At 43.2% G+C, this 16,517-nt stretch overlaps 1 protein-coding gene across 2 annotated transcripts in view; it reads left to right on the top strand.

Annotated features, from left to right (window-relative positions):
• The window catches only part of LOC138651152 (beta-1,4-galactosyltransferase 1-like), a 279,802-nt gene that overhangs the window by 21,375 nt on the left and 241,910 nt on the right, over nt 1-16,517 (top strand). Inside the window, exon 2 of one of the 2 annotated variants that reach the window (XM_069741172.1) lies at nt 5,052-5,108. The exons of the other annotated variant lie outside the window; for it this stretch is intronic. Within the exon in view, the coding sequence (XP_069597273.1) occupies nt 5,052-5,108 (57 nt within the window). The remainder of the gene's footprint in view (nt 1-5,051; nt 5,109-16,517) is intronic. 2 annotated transcript variants of the gene reach the window in all.

Raw genomic sequence — 16,517 nt, 5'->3', positions numbered from 1 at the left:
TGCACAGGCTCTGTGGCAGCCTCTCATTGGTCCTTCTAGGAAGGTCCTGTACTTGCTGCAGCTATAAAAGGTTTTCATGGCCACACGGCCATGCGCTAGTATCAATTCAAGTATGTGCTTTGTGCCAGTGTGGTTATGTGTGAATGTATTCAGGGACCCGGCTGAAATAAGCCCCTAGAATACCGGCTCCTCTGGTGAGGAGATTGTATGAATGTATTCAGGGACCCGGCTGAAATAAGCCCCTAGATTACCGGCTCCTTCGGTGAGGAGATTGCGTGTTTGCATAACCACTGACTGCTATCAGTCCGGCAGTAAGCTTGTGCTCCTGTGAGGCTAACAGGGCGCAGTGCTTTCCTTTCACAGCTACTCTGTGAAGTAACAGAGCTAGACTATACCGCCAAACAGTGCCACCATTCACTAGCAGCAGGTTCCTCTTGCACGGTGGACCCCGGGCTTCGAACGCACCAATTATAATAAACGTCTATATTTACTCGGTGCGTTCCGCTAGCCCAGAATACTAACAGAATACTCGCACCAGGGTCTGGCTAGTAAATGGCGGACGATCAGCGTTTACAGTGGTGCATCCAGCAGCTGGAGGATAGGTTGGCGGCTCTTGAACGCACAACCTCAGCTGTGGATGTTACCGCAGTCGCTGTTCAGGCTGCAATTGTAGCTGCAGCCAGTTTGTCCTCTGCCACCCCTGCTCCGACTTTATCCCATCTCCTGCTTCCAGACAAGTTTGCTGGTGACAGTAAGCTATGTCGGGGATTCGTGAGTTCGTGCTCCATACATCTAGAGCTCGTGGCTGCATGTTTTCCTACGGAACAGGCGAAAGTGGGATTTATTTTATCGCTTTTGTCGGGCAGGGCATTGGAGTGGGCAACGCCGCTATGGGAGCGTAATGATCGTGTGGTGCAGAGTGCTCCTCTCTTCCTGGACGCTCTGAAACAGGTCTTTTTGGGACCTAGTGTCACCCACGATACCGCACTCCAATTGTTGGCAATAACACAGGTTTCGTCCATGGTCAGCCAGTTCGCCGTCCAATTCCGGCCTCTGGCCTCTGAGCTGGAGTGGCCATACATTCCAGTTTTTGGTCTGATACCATTGGTGTATACAGTATTTTGTGGTTTTTAAAATTGAAAAAATACAGCCCACATATTGAAGCAATCTGTTATCTCAGTCACATGTCTGGTCTATCTGTAGTCTTCAAATCTTAGCTTTTCAGCCATACATTACAGTTTTTGGTCTGCTACCCTCGTGAAAGGGGTATTGGGGTGCGTTGTAATTCTTTGCAGCCCAGCCACTCACTGCATAGGCAATAACAGCATAGAAGACCCACTGTTTAATAATGGCACTTTAAGAATATTAATGCCGCCTGATGCCCCTCTAAAAATAGGCTTTGTGAATTTAAGAGTCCCTCCTTCATAAATGAAACAAGATGTTTCTCCTTATGTGTCACACACCACATGGCCAGCTAGGATTGTTAAATGTTACAATGACATTTCCCAGTGAATACATTTGCATTTGTTGAAAGCAATGTTAAAGTTGAAAAACGCATCAAAAACGCTGCGTGTGAACATAGCCAAAGTGGTGGAGGAACAATTTGGTCTGGGGTTAATTATTTTGCCTTATATACAAGTCATTACACTGGAAAGGATGTACCTTAACATAATTCCCAGCAAAATCCATTTTGGTTTCTTTTTTTGTATGTTTTTTGGTGCACCTGTAAAAATGGCGTGAAACTCTGACAACATTGCTTACAGCTGAGACATAGGAGTCAGAAATGCTTCCAGGGGCGATCCTCATGATGTTCCTGCGTCGTTTGAGCAGTGCTTCCATCATTTTCAGACATTTTTTAGACCTTAAAAGGACCCCCGGGGGGATCGCGGTAAAAATACTCGGGTTTATCATAGACTTACATTGAGCTCGCTTCTCAGGTCAAGTACCCGAGTATTCCAATTTGCTAGACCCGAGTAACGAGCACCTGACCATTTTAGTGCTCGCTCATCACTAATCACGGGGTATCTAAATTTTTTCAAGGAATTGTATTTACTGTGGACCTTGTACAGTGTAATTTGCTGTGGTATTTACATCTGTGGGTATCATGGTGAATAAGATGCAGAGGAGCCACACATTTCTGCAAATGGTGGAATTCATATAAATTGATGTGCTGTGGATCTCAAATGCACACTATGTTGCCTTTTGAGAAAATTGTAAGCTGAACTTCATCCTTTGTCCACATTCTTCCTGTTCTTTATCTCAAAGAGTAGAAATGATTTCCCTGTTGAGATGCTCAGTCTTGGTCCAACTCTCGAACTTGCCACAATTTTTTTTATTTCTTTTCAAAAGATCTGGAACCATGTATGACAACCCTAATCATGCTGCAACTGCAGAAAGCAAAATTGCACTCTTGCACTAAGTGATGCTGAACATCTGTATCGACCTGGCTCTGCATTTTCAGTTCTAATCTAAGTTTTCTGTCTTTTCTGTCCCATTATCTATTAGGCCTCATTTAGATATCTCTTTTTCATGTATATGTTCTATCTGTGCTTTTCATGTTGTGCTGTGCACGTCTGTGATTTTTTGTGGCCCATGTATCAAACAAATCATAGAGTCACATCCCTCTTCATTTACAGTCATTGGTCAAAATTACCCATGCAGTTCTATTGGTCCATGAAAATCATGGACAACACAGGGATGTCATCCGTGTGCTGTCTATGATTTGCATTGCAACGGATAAGAGTTTTAAAATGTGTTCATTTGTTTTGTTCACATACAAAAATCAATGATGAAACACAACACTGATGGTAAGAACTGACACCCTGACCAAATACTGATGAAACTTGGATCATTTTTTGTGAACCAGAAAAATCCCGGAAATCTGAATGAGAGATAAAGCTAAGATGCCTACGACTTCCACTGAGGAGGCAGTGCCAATCAGGGTGTCTTTTTGCCAACAAAGGGTCTTTTGCCAGGAATAAGTTTTGTTGCTACAGTAAAAAGTCTGTCCACCTGATAAAAGCATATCCAAAACCCACAATTGTTGATAAATTCAAGGATGATCACTCCGCCAACCAAGTAATTTCCTTTTGAATCAGTAAAAACATGACTATTATGCTACTGTCTTGTCCAAAAAATCTGTTTTTCTTAAGTTTTTTATTGATTGCAATGTTGCAGCTACTTTTATTGCTGCTGAAGTGGCAAAAGGTCTTGGTTTTCCGTTAAGATCACTGCTGTTGATAATACACCTGTCCTCTAAGATATAACAGAATATGTTACTGCTCAAATTTCTTTGCTTGTGTGTTCTTTAAAGGGAACCTGTCACCCCGAAAATCGCGGGTGAGGTAAGCCCACCGGCATCAGGGGCTTATCTGCAGCATTTTGTAATGCTGTAGATAAGTCCCCAATGTTACCTGAAAGAGGAGAAAAAGATGTTATATTATACTCACCCAGGGGCGGTCCCGCTGCTGTTCCGGTCGGATGGGTGTCTCTGGTCTGCTGCGGCGCCACCCATCTTCATTCCAAGACGTCCTCTTCTGATCTTCAGCCACGGCTCCAGCGCAGGCGTACTTTGTCTGCCCTGTTGAGGGCAGAACAAAGTACTGCAGTGCGCAGGCGCCGGAAAGGTCAGAGAGGCCCGGCGCCTGCGCACTGCAGTACTTTGCTCTGCCCTCAACAGGGCAGACAAAGTACGCCTGCGCCGGAGCCATGGCTGAAGATCAGAAGAGGACATCTTGGAATGAAGATGGGTGGCGCCGCAGCGGACCAGAGACACCCATCCGACCGGACCAGCAGCGGGACCACCCCTGGGTGAGTATAATTTAACGTCTTTTTCTCCTCTTTCAGGTAACATCGGGGGCTTATCTACAGCATTACAGAATGCTGTAGATAAGCCCCTGATGCCGGTGGGCTTACCTCACCCGCGATTTTCGGGGTAACAGGTTCCCTTTAAAGATTGCATTTATTTCATTTTATGGGTATGAATTATTATCTTCCGTTAGTTTGGGGAATAGCTTGTTTGCACAAAGACAATGCTGTATGATTGGGTACAAGGTGATATTGTGCATTGAAATCATGGGCCTCTTAAATTTTTTTTATTTATTTAAATTGTGTCTGTGTTCCTGAAGGGATTATCTCATTGAGCCTAATATCACGCTGATGTATTTTGACTTAGTGCCTATCTCTCGCAAAAGTTCTCGCCCACTGACAAAACATACAATATAGGAACTGAGAACTGCCACCAGGTAAAAGGGGACATTAGGACTTGTTTTTTTGAAAAGGTGTTAAGCACACAATTATAGTTGCTATTTGTCATAAAAAAATGTATTACTTAGACTCTGCCAAAAAAACTACACCCTATACAAACAATTTGGATAGAAATGTAATATAAATATGTAATGCCAATTTGGACTTGAAACCTGTGCTATTATTCTTCTTTGTGATCCTCCCAGTTGTTCTTATGCTTCCTCTAGCTGCCTGACTCACTAGAAATGCTCCTTATATTTCTCTGCAGACCAAACGGCAAGTGCTGTGTTGTCCGAGATGAATGCAGTATGCCCTCCTGACTTCCTTTCCATCACTTTCCACTGTTCATTTCTTTATATTAATGCAATGTAAAGCAGTGGGAAAGCTAAGTAATAGTGGCTTATACAGAGTGAGTAGAACTACAATCCAGCTTTATCTGTTCCACAGCATCGTCATATGTATGCCCAATGAGTAACATTATAATCGGAAAGAAGAGCAGTGGGTAAGGAAAATTGGGTTCTAGCCATGCTCACTCTGAAAAAGCCATCAGTGAGCCTTTCAGTTAAAGATGGCAGCCCAATGACAGACGTGATAACCGGAATGCAGAGCAGTGGGAAAGTTTGGCTACAGTGAAGAGAACAGCTGGAACTTAGCTTATACCTTAAGAATTTCATGCTCAAATAAAAGTTTCTTCTGTGACTCTTTAAGGCAGATGCACAATCTCACAGTTTTGCTGTATTCAACCTGAAAAGACTTCGCTAATTCATATACTAGGTTATGATACGTTGTCTCTGCTGTTATTGTAGATCTGGCTGAGGAAATCCACAGGGACCAAGATCTAGTTCTTGAAAGTACTCCCCCAGGTAAGCTATTTGTTTCTCTTCAACTTAAAGGGAACCTGTCACCTGAATTTGGCGGGACCGGTTTTGGGTCATATGGGCGTAGTTTTCGGGTGTTTGATTCACCCTTTCCTTACTCGCTGGCTGCAATATTGGACTGAAGTTCATTCTCTGTCCTCCGTAGTACACGCCTGCACAAGGCAATCTTGCCAAGCGCAGGCATGTACTACGGAGGACATAGAATGAACTTCAATCCAATATTGCGGCCAGCATGCAGCCAGCGGGGAAAGAAAGGGTGAATCAAACACCCGAAAACTCCGCCCATATGACTGAAAACCGGTCCCGCCAAATTCAGGTGACAGGTTCCCTTTAAGTTGCTGTCATCCAGGAAACAAATGACTTAGTAATTGCAGAGAATCCTAGGGATAATGGTACTAGTTGACTAATTGTTTTTTGTAAATATATGGATAGATAGATAGATAGATAGATAGATAGATAGATAAATAGATAGATAGATAAATAGATAGATAGATAGATAGATAGATAGATAGATAGATAGATAGATAGATAGATAGATAGATACAGTTATGTGAAAAATTGTTTCACCCTTCCTGGCTTCCTATTATTTTGGATGTTTGTCAAGCTTAAATGTTTCAAATCACCAATCAAATTTAAATATTAGACAAAGATAACACAAGTAAACACAAAATGCAGTTTTTAACTTGAGGTCTTTGGATTTCTTTTTCCCTTAATAACAAACCTACAGGGCCCAGTGTGAAAAAGTTCACACTGAGCACATGTTACAGAGTCTGTAGACGCTGTGGAGAACGTTCTGCTGCCTGCAACATCCTACACCATGACCAGTTTGGCAGTGAGTCAGTAATGGTGTGGGAAGGCATTACTTTGGAGGGCCGCACAGTCCTCTATGTGCTAGCCAGATGTACCCTGACTGCCATTAGGAACCAGGATGAGATCCTCAGACCCATTGTGAGACCTTATACAGGTGCACTGGGTTCTGGGTTCCTTCTGATGCATGACAATGCTAGGCCTCATGTGGCTATAGTGTGTCATCTGTTCCTGCATGATGAAGGCATTGATGCTATGGACTGGCCCGCCCGTTCCCCAGACCTGAATCCAATTGAGCACAATTGGAACACCATGTCTCATTCCATCCGCCAACGTCACTATATACCACAAACTGTCAAGGAGTTGACTTATGTTTTAATCCATGTCTGGAGATCCCTTAGCAGAACATCCAACGTCACATCAAGACCATGCCCAGGTGTTGTAGAGAGGTCATATAGGCACGTGGAGGCCGCACACACTACTGAGCACCATTTCCTTGTCTTGAGGAATTTCCACTGAAGTTGGATCAGCCTGCAATTAGATTTTCCACTTTGATTTTGAGCATCATTCCAAATCCAGACCTCCAAGAGATATTAGTTTTGATTTACATTGATTATTTTTATGTTTTATTGTTCTCATTCAATTCCACTATATAATAAATTAATTTCCAACTGGATTATTTAATTCAGTGATATCTAAAATGTGATATTTTACTCTCTCCTTTTATTTTTTTAGCAGTGTAGATATATATATATATAGATTGTGACAGAGTCACTGGCATAGTATGTGAAGGGAGATATGTGTCACTGCGCATACTGCGATCAGTGATGTAAAACCAGAGTGTTTTTTCCTCCAGCATGCTAAGTGCTGAGAGGGCTAATAGTAACCTATGTTATGTGCTGGTTTTAGTGGACCTTCATAGAGCGTGTTGGCAATATATCTCCACATGCAGAGTCCTGCCAGGAGCTGTATTAGGTTAAGGTCATGTGACCATCACATGGGTGTTAAATACCTGGACATGAGTGTCAGTGGGTGTTGTGTGATTGGGAGAGCAGGAACTCCCCGGAGGAGAGTGTGCGGGATAACTGCAGGTGAATCCTGCATGGAATAGACTCATAACGACTGTGTTTTTGTTTGTTTCACTGTTATGCCAGCAAGACTCTATTAATTTTGCTGAACCATCCCTTTGAAGCTGTTCTCTATGTTACTAAGGGTATGTGCACACGTCAGGATTTTCTAGCAGAAATTTCCTGACAAAAATCGGACATTTCTGCCAGAAATCCGCATTCTTTTTTTCGCGTTTTTGGTACGTTTTTGGTGCGTTTTTTCCCAAATGCATAGAATAGCGGGAAAAACGCAGAAAATCCGCAAAATTAATGAACATGCTGCTTTTTTTTACCGCAGTGCGTTTTTGTGTGGAAAAAAACACATCCTGTGCACAAAAATTGCAGAATGCATTCTAAATGATGGGATGCATATATCTGCAGTTTGTAATGGGTTTTTATTGTGTTTTTATCGCGAAAAAACCTGAACGTGTGCACATACCCTGAAGGTCCTGGCAGTGGTTGGAGGGGGGTAGTTCGTGGCCTTTGATGGAACACGGAACCCTTTTTAAATCCCCACTTTCCACCTGTCTTTTTCTTCTACCTGACATATCTACCTGAACCTTTCCATTGACTAAGTATCTGACAATGTCATTGTCTCTGACCGCAGAATGTATCTTTACATATCTGCATCAGTATTTTTCTAAGGCACCAGAGCGATGATGCACCTGTCTACCCACATGACCACTGCTGTCAGTCACTGGTGATGATTTGTGATGGACTGCAGTGGTCACATGGCTTGATAAGTACATTTTGGCTACAGCAAAGTAAACAAACACCAGACCACTAGAACAATAGTGCTAGAACAGCAGCAATTTATCAGGTCAATATACATTATTTTGTTATTTTATGCCATTTCTTCTATTTAGTCAATTTTAGAATTCATTTCCCGCGTATTTACTGGATGGTGCACACTCATAAGAAAAACTTGAAAGAGCAGTTTGAAAACTTCATATCAGTGATCTGAAAGTGAATGCATATTGCAGCTCATATTGAAATTAATGGGAACTGAGGTCCCACTACCCAGTGTACGGAGCTGTGGTGTACAGGCTGCATATATTTTTACACTTGCTCACTACAGCTGATCTTTCGGGGTACTGAGTGTCGGACCTTGACTGATCAGATATCATTTGCCAGCATAACCTTTTTAATTCATAGTAACACTAGCACAAGTAAAAATATTTTGTTTCCTTGTCTGTTTAAAGTCTTTAAAGCTGATTTTATAATACAAACGGCCTTTAAAATAATGATGTGGCTGGTGTATTTACATTGAAGGTATACATCAGAAAGGTTGTATTCATGTATGACATTATATAGAGCATTTTATGTGAACACCACCCCTAATTATTAAGATCTAGTCACACCAATTACAAAGCTTTATACAAAATGAGGCTCACCCTGATAGTTTATAGACAAACATTGGTAATGATATAAGTCATACTAAAGAGTGTAGTGACTTTTAGGCTACATTCCCGGGATGATCATTTGTTGAGCCTTTGATGTAGTAGATTTTCTGCAGCATTACTGCCCTGATTAGGTTACTTAGGCCGGGGTCACACTTGCGAATGTGAAGCGAGAAACTCGCACGAGTCTCTCGCATCAATGTAAGGCACTGCCGCTGGCACTTGGACCGAAGCGTTCAGCTGCATAGAAATACATGGAGCCGCACGCTCTGGTCCTGAGTGCCGGCGACAGTGACAGGTATTGATGCGAGAGACTAGCGCGAGTTTCTCGCTTCACATTCGCAAGTGTGACCCCGGCCTTATGGTTTCTTTCTGTGCATTTTACATCTGATTTTATTGCATTTTTGTTTCTTTTGAGTATTTAAAAGAGACACTGCGGACTGCCGCATTAGGCGGCCCGACCTGGGGCACATACCCCAGTTGCCCCAGCTAGATATGCCACTGTCCAGGTGGCAGAAAATCCTGGTCCCTGTGTCTTTGTTCTTGTACCTTGTCTTGTTCCATTACCTTGTCTGAACTTTGTCCTATCTCTGTCTCCTTGTCTGTGGTTTCTTTCCCTGCAGTGCCTCTCTGCTCTGCTCTCGGCTCCGCACTCTGCGACCTTGCTTTGCTCTTGTCTCTGCACTCTGTGCCTTTGCTTTGCACTTGGCTCTGCACTCTGTGCCTTCACTCTGCTCTTGGCTCTGTACTCTGTGCCTCTCTGCTCTGCTCTCGGCTCTTGGCTCTGCACTCTGTGCCTTCACTCTGCTCTTGGCTCTGCACTTTGTGGTTCTACCCTTGTCTCTCTTGCAGCTTTACCTCTGCTCCGCACTCCTGCAGTTCTGCTCTGTTCTACTCTGCTCCGCTCCTGTTGCTGCAGTAATCTCTTGCTGCAGCTCCTCTCCGCATTCCTTGCATTTCCGCTCTGCTTAGCTTCTGTTGCTGCGCTATCTCTTGCTGCTCTACCGCTCCTATCCGCGCCTTGCGGTTCTCTTCCTGTGTGAACAGGTCCCAACCTGTTCCTTCATACTCTTTTCCTTCCGGCTTGTTTCCGTACCTGCATCTCCTGTGTGAACAGGTCCCAACCTGTTCCTTCATACATCATATCCGTACCTTCACCTCCTGTGTGAACAGATCCCTACCTGTTGCTTCATACACCACACCAACCTGCCCTGTCTCTGCCGTACCTGCCAGCCCTGTTTTTCTGCCCTGCCTGCCAGCCCTGTGTCTCTGCTGTGCTATCTCTTGCTGGTCTAATGCTCCTATCCGCAGCCTTGCGGTTCTCTTCCTGTGTGAACAGGTCCCAACCTGTTCCTTCATACTTCATTCCTTCCTGCTTGATTCCTTACCTTCACCTCCTGTGTGTACAGGTCCCTACCTGTTCCTTCATGCATCATATCTGTACCTGCACCTCCTGCACAGCCCTGTTTTTCTGCTGTGCCTGCCAGCCCTGTGTCTCTGCCGTGCCTGCCAGCTCTGTGTCTCTGCCATGCCTGCCAGCCCTGTGTCTCTGCCGTGCCTGCCAGTCCTGTGTCTCTGCCGTGCCTGCCAGCCCTGTATCTCTGCCGTGCCTGCCAGTCCTGTGTCTCTGCCAGCTCTGTGTCTCAGTCATGCCAGCCTATTCGTCTGAGTTTCATCCATGCTCATCTGCTAGTCCTGCCTGATGCCCGCACCAATCCTGGTGTTCCTGTTTCCCTAGTGGGATCAGCAGCCACAGCCAGACACCACCCTGGAGTAGCACCTGGCAGCTGCCTGTCGCACAAGCCTGACCTCACCATCAGAGGTTCCAGTGAAGACCAAGGCAGCTGTCATATTCACAACCCTTCCTGGGTAGTCTGGTTCGTGGCACAGTGGGGCCACAAACCCCCTTGGCTGACGCACATCAGTCAGGGCATGAGCGCGACAGTTGTGCTGGGAGCCCTCATACCACATGCAACAGCTCAACCTGCTTTCATGCTCAGCCACACTCAAGTGGCAAAATATGAGTTTCATAGACTACCATTGTCAGAAAACTTTAAGGAAAATAACACGGGTAGTTGACTCAAAGGAGGTGCAGGTCTGAAAGTCTCGAAGGCCACTGCTACAGGCAACACGCATGAAGGAGACCCAACCAGGAGTTTACACATTTCCAAAAATTAGTGGCAGACACCAGCAAAGTGGCATCAATTACAATAGAGTAGAACTAGTAAAGCGGGGACCGACACCTATTCCACTTCAGCCAGCCCAGCAGATGGAGACTGTAACAGGCAAGGTGGAGGAACCACTGTGTCGTATCCCTCGGAAAGCCTGGAGGGGCGTCACTAAGTGACCTACCAAATAACTTTGAGGAGAAAAAATATAAACCAGCTCACCCGTGATGCATAAGCTGAGCTTCGGGTGCAGGGACCCACTGTGTCCAGGCGTGCAGTATCCAAAAGAAGAAAACGTCCAGCTTCTCTGAATCCATGAAAAAATGGTTTCTTTATTCACAAACTTGTAACATAGAGGATACAAACTTAAGCACAAACCATGTGGGTGTGAACTCAATGCGTTTCTGGGGACTAAGCTCCCTTAATCATGACTAATCATGATGTGAGAAAAGTATGATATGAGAGATGAGAAGTCAGATTGTTACTTGATGGGCCACTCCACTACCTTTTTTGGCAGCCGCACAGTGGTATGCTTTATAGAAGAGGGCCAGAAACAAGAAGCATCAAGTGGCCTCTGCTCCTCTTCCTCCACCTTAATATCACACAGTACAATCCTCAGTGGTGGCACTCCATCTACCCTTGTTTTCCCGCATGTCACAACTCTGCAACTGCCCAACTGACCTTTGGGAATCACAGATGGCTGAGTCTGCAGACCTGTTCACACATTGTATGCCATGGGCATCGGAAGTGTGCTCCAAAGATTCACAAAATCAAGAGGAGGAAATCATCTGCACCGATGGCCAAATTTTTTCTCCGTTTAATCCAGAGTCTGATGAAGTTGGGTCAACCACCCTCCACCCCATCAAACATATCTTCTGATTATTCCTCCTCGCTCACCATGGCAAGTGTTGTCACGCAGGTCTCCGGCCGCAGAGTCTCCACTTTGCCCCCTATAGTTGACGTGACTGAGAGCCTGTCAGCTATTACGGAAGTGGGCATGCCTACTATTTTTGACAGATCTTACATACCAAGCACACCCTACCTTTCTCAATCCACCATAACATCTCTCTCACAGTGCTTGTCATGTTCACCCTACTCCACCCTGTGTCAGCACAAATAACCAGAAGAACAAAAGGAGTATTTAGTCCAAAATTCGTAAAAATGTGTATAAATTTATTAAATATTCAATAAATGACACCAAATTAATATAACAAACATATACATTAGGAGGGATCAAGTCAGCCACAGGTATCACAGCAAAAATGTCATAAAGCCGTAAAGTGCCCAGTGCTCATAGTTCCTATGGGAAGCAAACACAATGTAGCAGGATACATTAACCGAATATGTATTCGTTGCTCAGTGGCAGCATATTAATATACGGAGTTCCTAATTAGGAATGCTTACCCGTATGGTGGTGTAATGCTGGACCCGTGTCTCTCCGCTACCGATGCGCATTTCGCTGCTCTTTTTCAAGGTGTGAGTTATCTAGGTAGAAGATTGAACTGAACCGGACAAAGACCAGATCAGGGGTGATACCATCTTTGTGTGTTAAGTAAATAAGGCAGCACACTGCAGCGCTAGAACATACAAACCTGACCTGCACATCCAAACATAGACTCAGTGTGAACAGGTGCTGAACCTAGAGTCACCAACTCATATATAGTTAAGTAAATAAGGCAGCACACTGCAGCGCTAGAACATACAAACTTGAAAAACAAAATTTGAACTGCATTACTGCACTAGAAATATGAAAAATGAGAGCGTTTAGCGCATAAAAATGGCCAATTTTATGTGTACCTGGTAGCCCCTTTACGGCATCTCTCTTATACCAGGTCCTACGCTTGCCTTCCCTCGCTGAGAATAAACGTCTCCATCTGAATGGGTACATGTGAAACCTCTTCTTAGACTAAAATTCTCTCTCTCTGTGGAGGGGTATTGGACCTGCTGTAATTAAAACACGTGAAGCTAGGAGGCGGAGTGCACGATCAGAAGGCTAGAGAATACATTTCAAAAACCTGACCTGCACATCCAAACATAGACTCAGTGTGAACAGGTGCTGAACCTAGAGTCGCCAACTCGTATATAGTTAAGTAAATAAGGCAGCACAATGCAGCGCTAGAACATCCTAGAACATGACCATCTTTGTGTGTGTCAGAGGTTGAAAGTTGTGACAGGACATAAGAAGTGGCTAGGGACAGAAGGTGGGATGCAGTTGGGGAGGTGGGGGCTGTTGAAGTCTCCAAGATAAGGGTTGGCAATTCTGGCAGCAACACATAAAAGTGGTTAAGGAAGTGGGTGGGTGAGCCTGGGGGACGATATATGTCTGTTACTCTGAGGGAGAGGGGGATGGAAGACCCTGATGGTGTGAACCTCAAAAGAATAATGGTGTCCAATTGGCCTGTAGTTATTTATTTGATTAAAAACAGGATTGGTGGTGGCAGGGAGGAGTTTAGGGTTATCGTGTAGTTAGCATTGATCGTATGATGGAATATACACATATTCCATGCGTTCTAATACAGAGGTGGATAAACTGCACTCTCACTATTAGTTTTCAGATAACTAATTATTGTGAATAGCCTGCGGCCTCCTCGGATGATTCGTTGCCCAATCGTGTCATTGTCTGGATGATAGGGGCCAGCTGAGAGCTATTCGCTACAAAGGTCACAGAGCTTGTTTCTGCATGACTCACGGCCTGTGATCTCTGTGATTACTACATAGCAACTCCAATCTATTGGCCACAGAAATGCAGTCTGTCCGCCTTGTGGATACAGAAGGTTTCCGAAATCTGATGGCCGTCGCAGGGTCCTCGTACCAGTTGCTCAGTCACCATTACTTCTCTAAGAGAAATGTGCCTGTGCTAGAGCAGCAAGTCGCAGACAACATCACCCGTTCCCTGAAAAATTCTATGTCTGACAGGGTGCATTTCAACACAGACACCTGGACAAGCAAGCATGAGCAGGGGAGTTACATCTCGATGACTTGGCACTGGGTGACTCTGGTGGCTGTGGGGGCAGTTGGGGAAGGGGCTGCTACATAAGTCTTGCAATCCCCAAAGCTTGCAGCGCACTTGGGGATGGAGAAAAAAAAACACTATACACCATAAGATGGATAACTAAAGTAATATACAACAGTGGTTGGATAACTAAACTACTAAACAGCGATAAGTGCAAAACGAAACAAATTAACCCCAGAACATGGAGAACTAAATTAGTAGTTTAGTTCTCCAATCCCTGTTGTCTATTAGTTTAGGTCTCCATGTTATGGTGTGTATTTGTTTTGTTCCGCAATCATCTCCTAGCACACTGTCTGAGCAACATGACTGGGAAAAGCGAGGTCGTGGTGGAGGGGGGGATAAGGCTTGGTGTTGGAGGTGTATGTGGGGTAGGTGGTATTGTTTGTGAAACCGCTAGTGAACCAACAACGTGACATCCAAAAAAACTGACAATTTCTCTTACTGGATGTTGTAGTTTTTAATGTGTTGCATTGTTCTCACGTAATTGCAGTCTGTGATATCTTTAGTTGGGCTTCTTTTCCTGCTGTTGTTGCTGCTAGAGATGTTAACACTAATTTGTGGAAGCGTAAACACTCCTGGTTGGGTGTCCATCTGCTGGATTGGGTGTAGTGGAAGACCTGTTGGTCCCTAGCATAATATTTCTACTGTGGTAAAATTACAATTAGCCTAGTTCAAAATGTACTACAAAGCATGGAATACAGTATGGATCAGTAATTGAATCCAGACAAACTTCTCACTGCTTTTTTGTAGTGTTATATATATCAACAAAATGTACCATAGATCACGGAATACAGTATGGATCAGTAATTGAATCTAGACAAATTTCTCACTGCTTTTTTGTAGGGTTACATATAACAGAAAATATACGATGGAGCACAGAATACAGTATGGATTAGTAATTTAGGCCAGACAAATTTCTCACTGCTTTGGTATTATATTGCTCATCCACAGGGTTTTACATCCTGTTCGGTACATTTTGTTGGTATATAACCCTCAAAAAACTTGTTCAAACTCTATCAGTATTATATTGCTCATCCATAGGGTGTGACATCTTCTTTGATACAGTTTGCTGCTATTAAAACCTCAAAAAACTTATTAAAAAAATGTATTGCTAATAAAATGCTTACCTATAGACTATTCCATTGTCTGGAGGACATTTCATTGGTGTATAACCCTCAAAAAACTTGTCCAAAATGTATCAGTATTTTATTGCTCACTTATAGGCTATTACATCTTTTTAGGTACATTTAGTTGTTATATAAGCCTAATAAAACTTTTTTTTCCAAATTTATCGGTATCATATTGCTCACCCATAGAATATTACATCATCTTTGGTATATTTTGTTGCTATAAAAGCCTCAAAACACTTGTTCAAAATGTATTGGTATTATATTGCTTACCCATAGAGTATTAAATCTTCTTTGGAACATTTTGTTGCTCTAAAAACTTCAAGAAACTTGTTTAAAAAATTCTAGCTATTATAATGCTTACCTATAGACTACTCCGTGGTCTGGAGTACATTTTGTTGGTATATAACCCTCAAAAAACTTGTTCAAAATGTATTGGTATTATATTGCTCATCCATAAGGTATTACATATTCTAGGGTACATTTCGTTGGTATGAAACCCTCAAAAGGCTTGTTCAAAAATGTATATATTAAAATGCTCACCTATAGACTATTCCATGGTCTGAAGTACATTTAGTTGGTATACAACCTTCAAAAGACTCAAAATTTATCAGTATTATATTGCTCAACCATAGGGTAGTAACTCCTTTCTGGCATCTGATGTACTATTCTGTCCATGTGACCTCGGACTTAATTCCCATGGACAGAATAGTACATCACATGGGGGGAGCGCAGCTGATTGTGGCCAGGTGTCAGCTGATTCTCACAGCTAACACCCGGCACTAAGTGCCAGGAGTGCTCACGGACTGCAACCGGCACTTTAACTCCTGGAAAGCTGTGATCAAACATGAATGCAGCATTCCAGAGCCGGCAGAGGGGCTGACAACCCCTCTGCCTTTGGATCGGAGACCCCGCAGCATGAGGCGGGGTCCCGATCGCTCCCATGGTAACCCGATGTTGTCATGATGACATCTGGGTTACCACACATGAGAGACTTCCTGTCATGTGCAGTGCATGTCAGGAAGTCTCTGAGGTCAGTGTGCACAGAGTGCAGCGCTGACAGCTTATATGGCATGCAGATGTGCATGCCAAATAAGCGACCAACCTGCACAAAATGAGTGTCCCATAGTGGGACAAAGTGTAAAAGTTAGAATCAATTTAAAAAAAAATATTTTAATAATTTTAAAAAATAATAAAAAATAATAATTAAAAAAATCAATATTTATTCCATCAATAAATAAATATTTGAATTAAAAAGAATCTAAACAATAAAAGTGCACATATTTAGTATCGCCGCAGCTGTAACGACCAGACCTATAAAACTATCCCACTAGTTAACGCCTTTAGTGAACACCATTTAAAAAATTTAAAAATACGTGGCAAAAAGCAAGGCTTTATCATCATATCGCCGAACAAAAAGTGGAATAACATGTGATCAAATAGACAGATATAAATAAACATGGTACCGCTGAAAACATCATCTTGTCCCGCAAAAAAACAAGCCACCAAATAGCTCCATCAACGGAAAAATAAAAAAGGTATAGCTCTCAGAATAAAGCAATGCAAAAATAATTATTTTTTATATAAAATAGTTTTTATTGTATAAAAGTGCCAAAACATAAAAAAAATCAATAAGGTATCGCTGTCATCATACTGACCCAAAGAACAAAACAGCTGTATTAATTTTACCAGACGAGGAACGGTATAATAGTCCCCCCAAAAAAGAAAATTCATGAATTGCTGGTTTTTGTTCATTCTGCCTCACAAAAATTT

The sequence above is a fragment of the Ranitomeya imitator genome, chromosome 1 (assembly GCF_032444005.1).
Source record: "Ranitomeya imitator isolate aRanImi1 chromosome 1, aRanImi1.pri, whole genome shotgun sequence".
Lineage (NCBI taxonomy): Eukaryota > Metazoa > Chordata > Amphibia > Anura > Dendrobatidae > Ranitomeya > Ranitomeya imitator.
The sequence above is the reverse complement of the archived record's forward strand: the minus strand, read 5'-3'. Positions and strand labels throughout refer to the sequence as shown.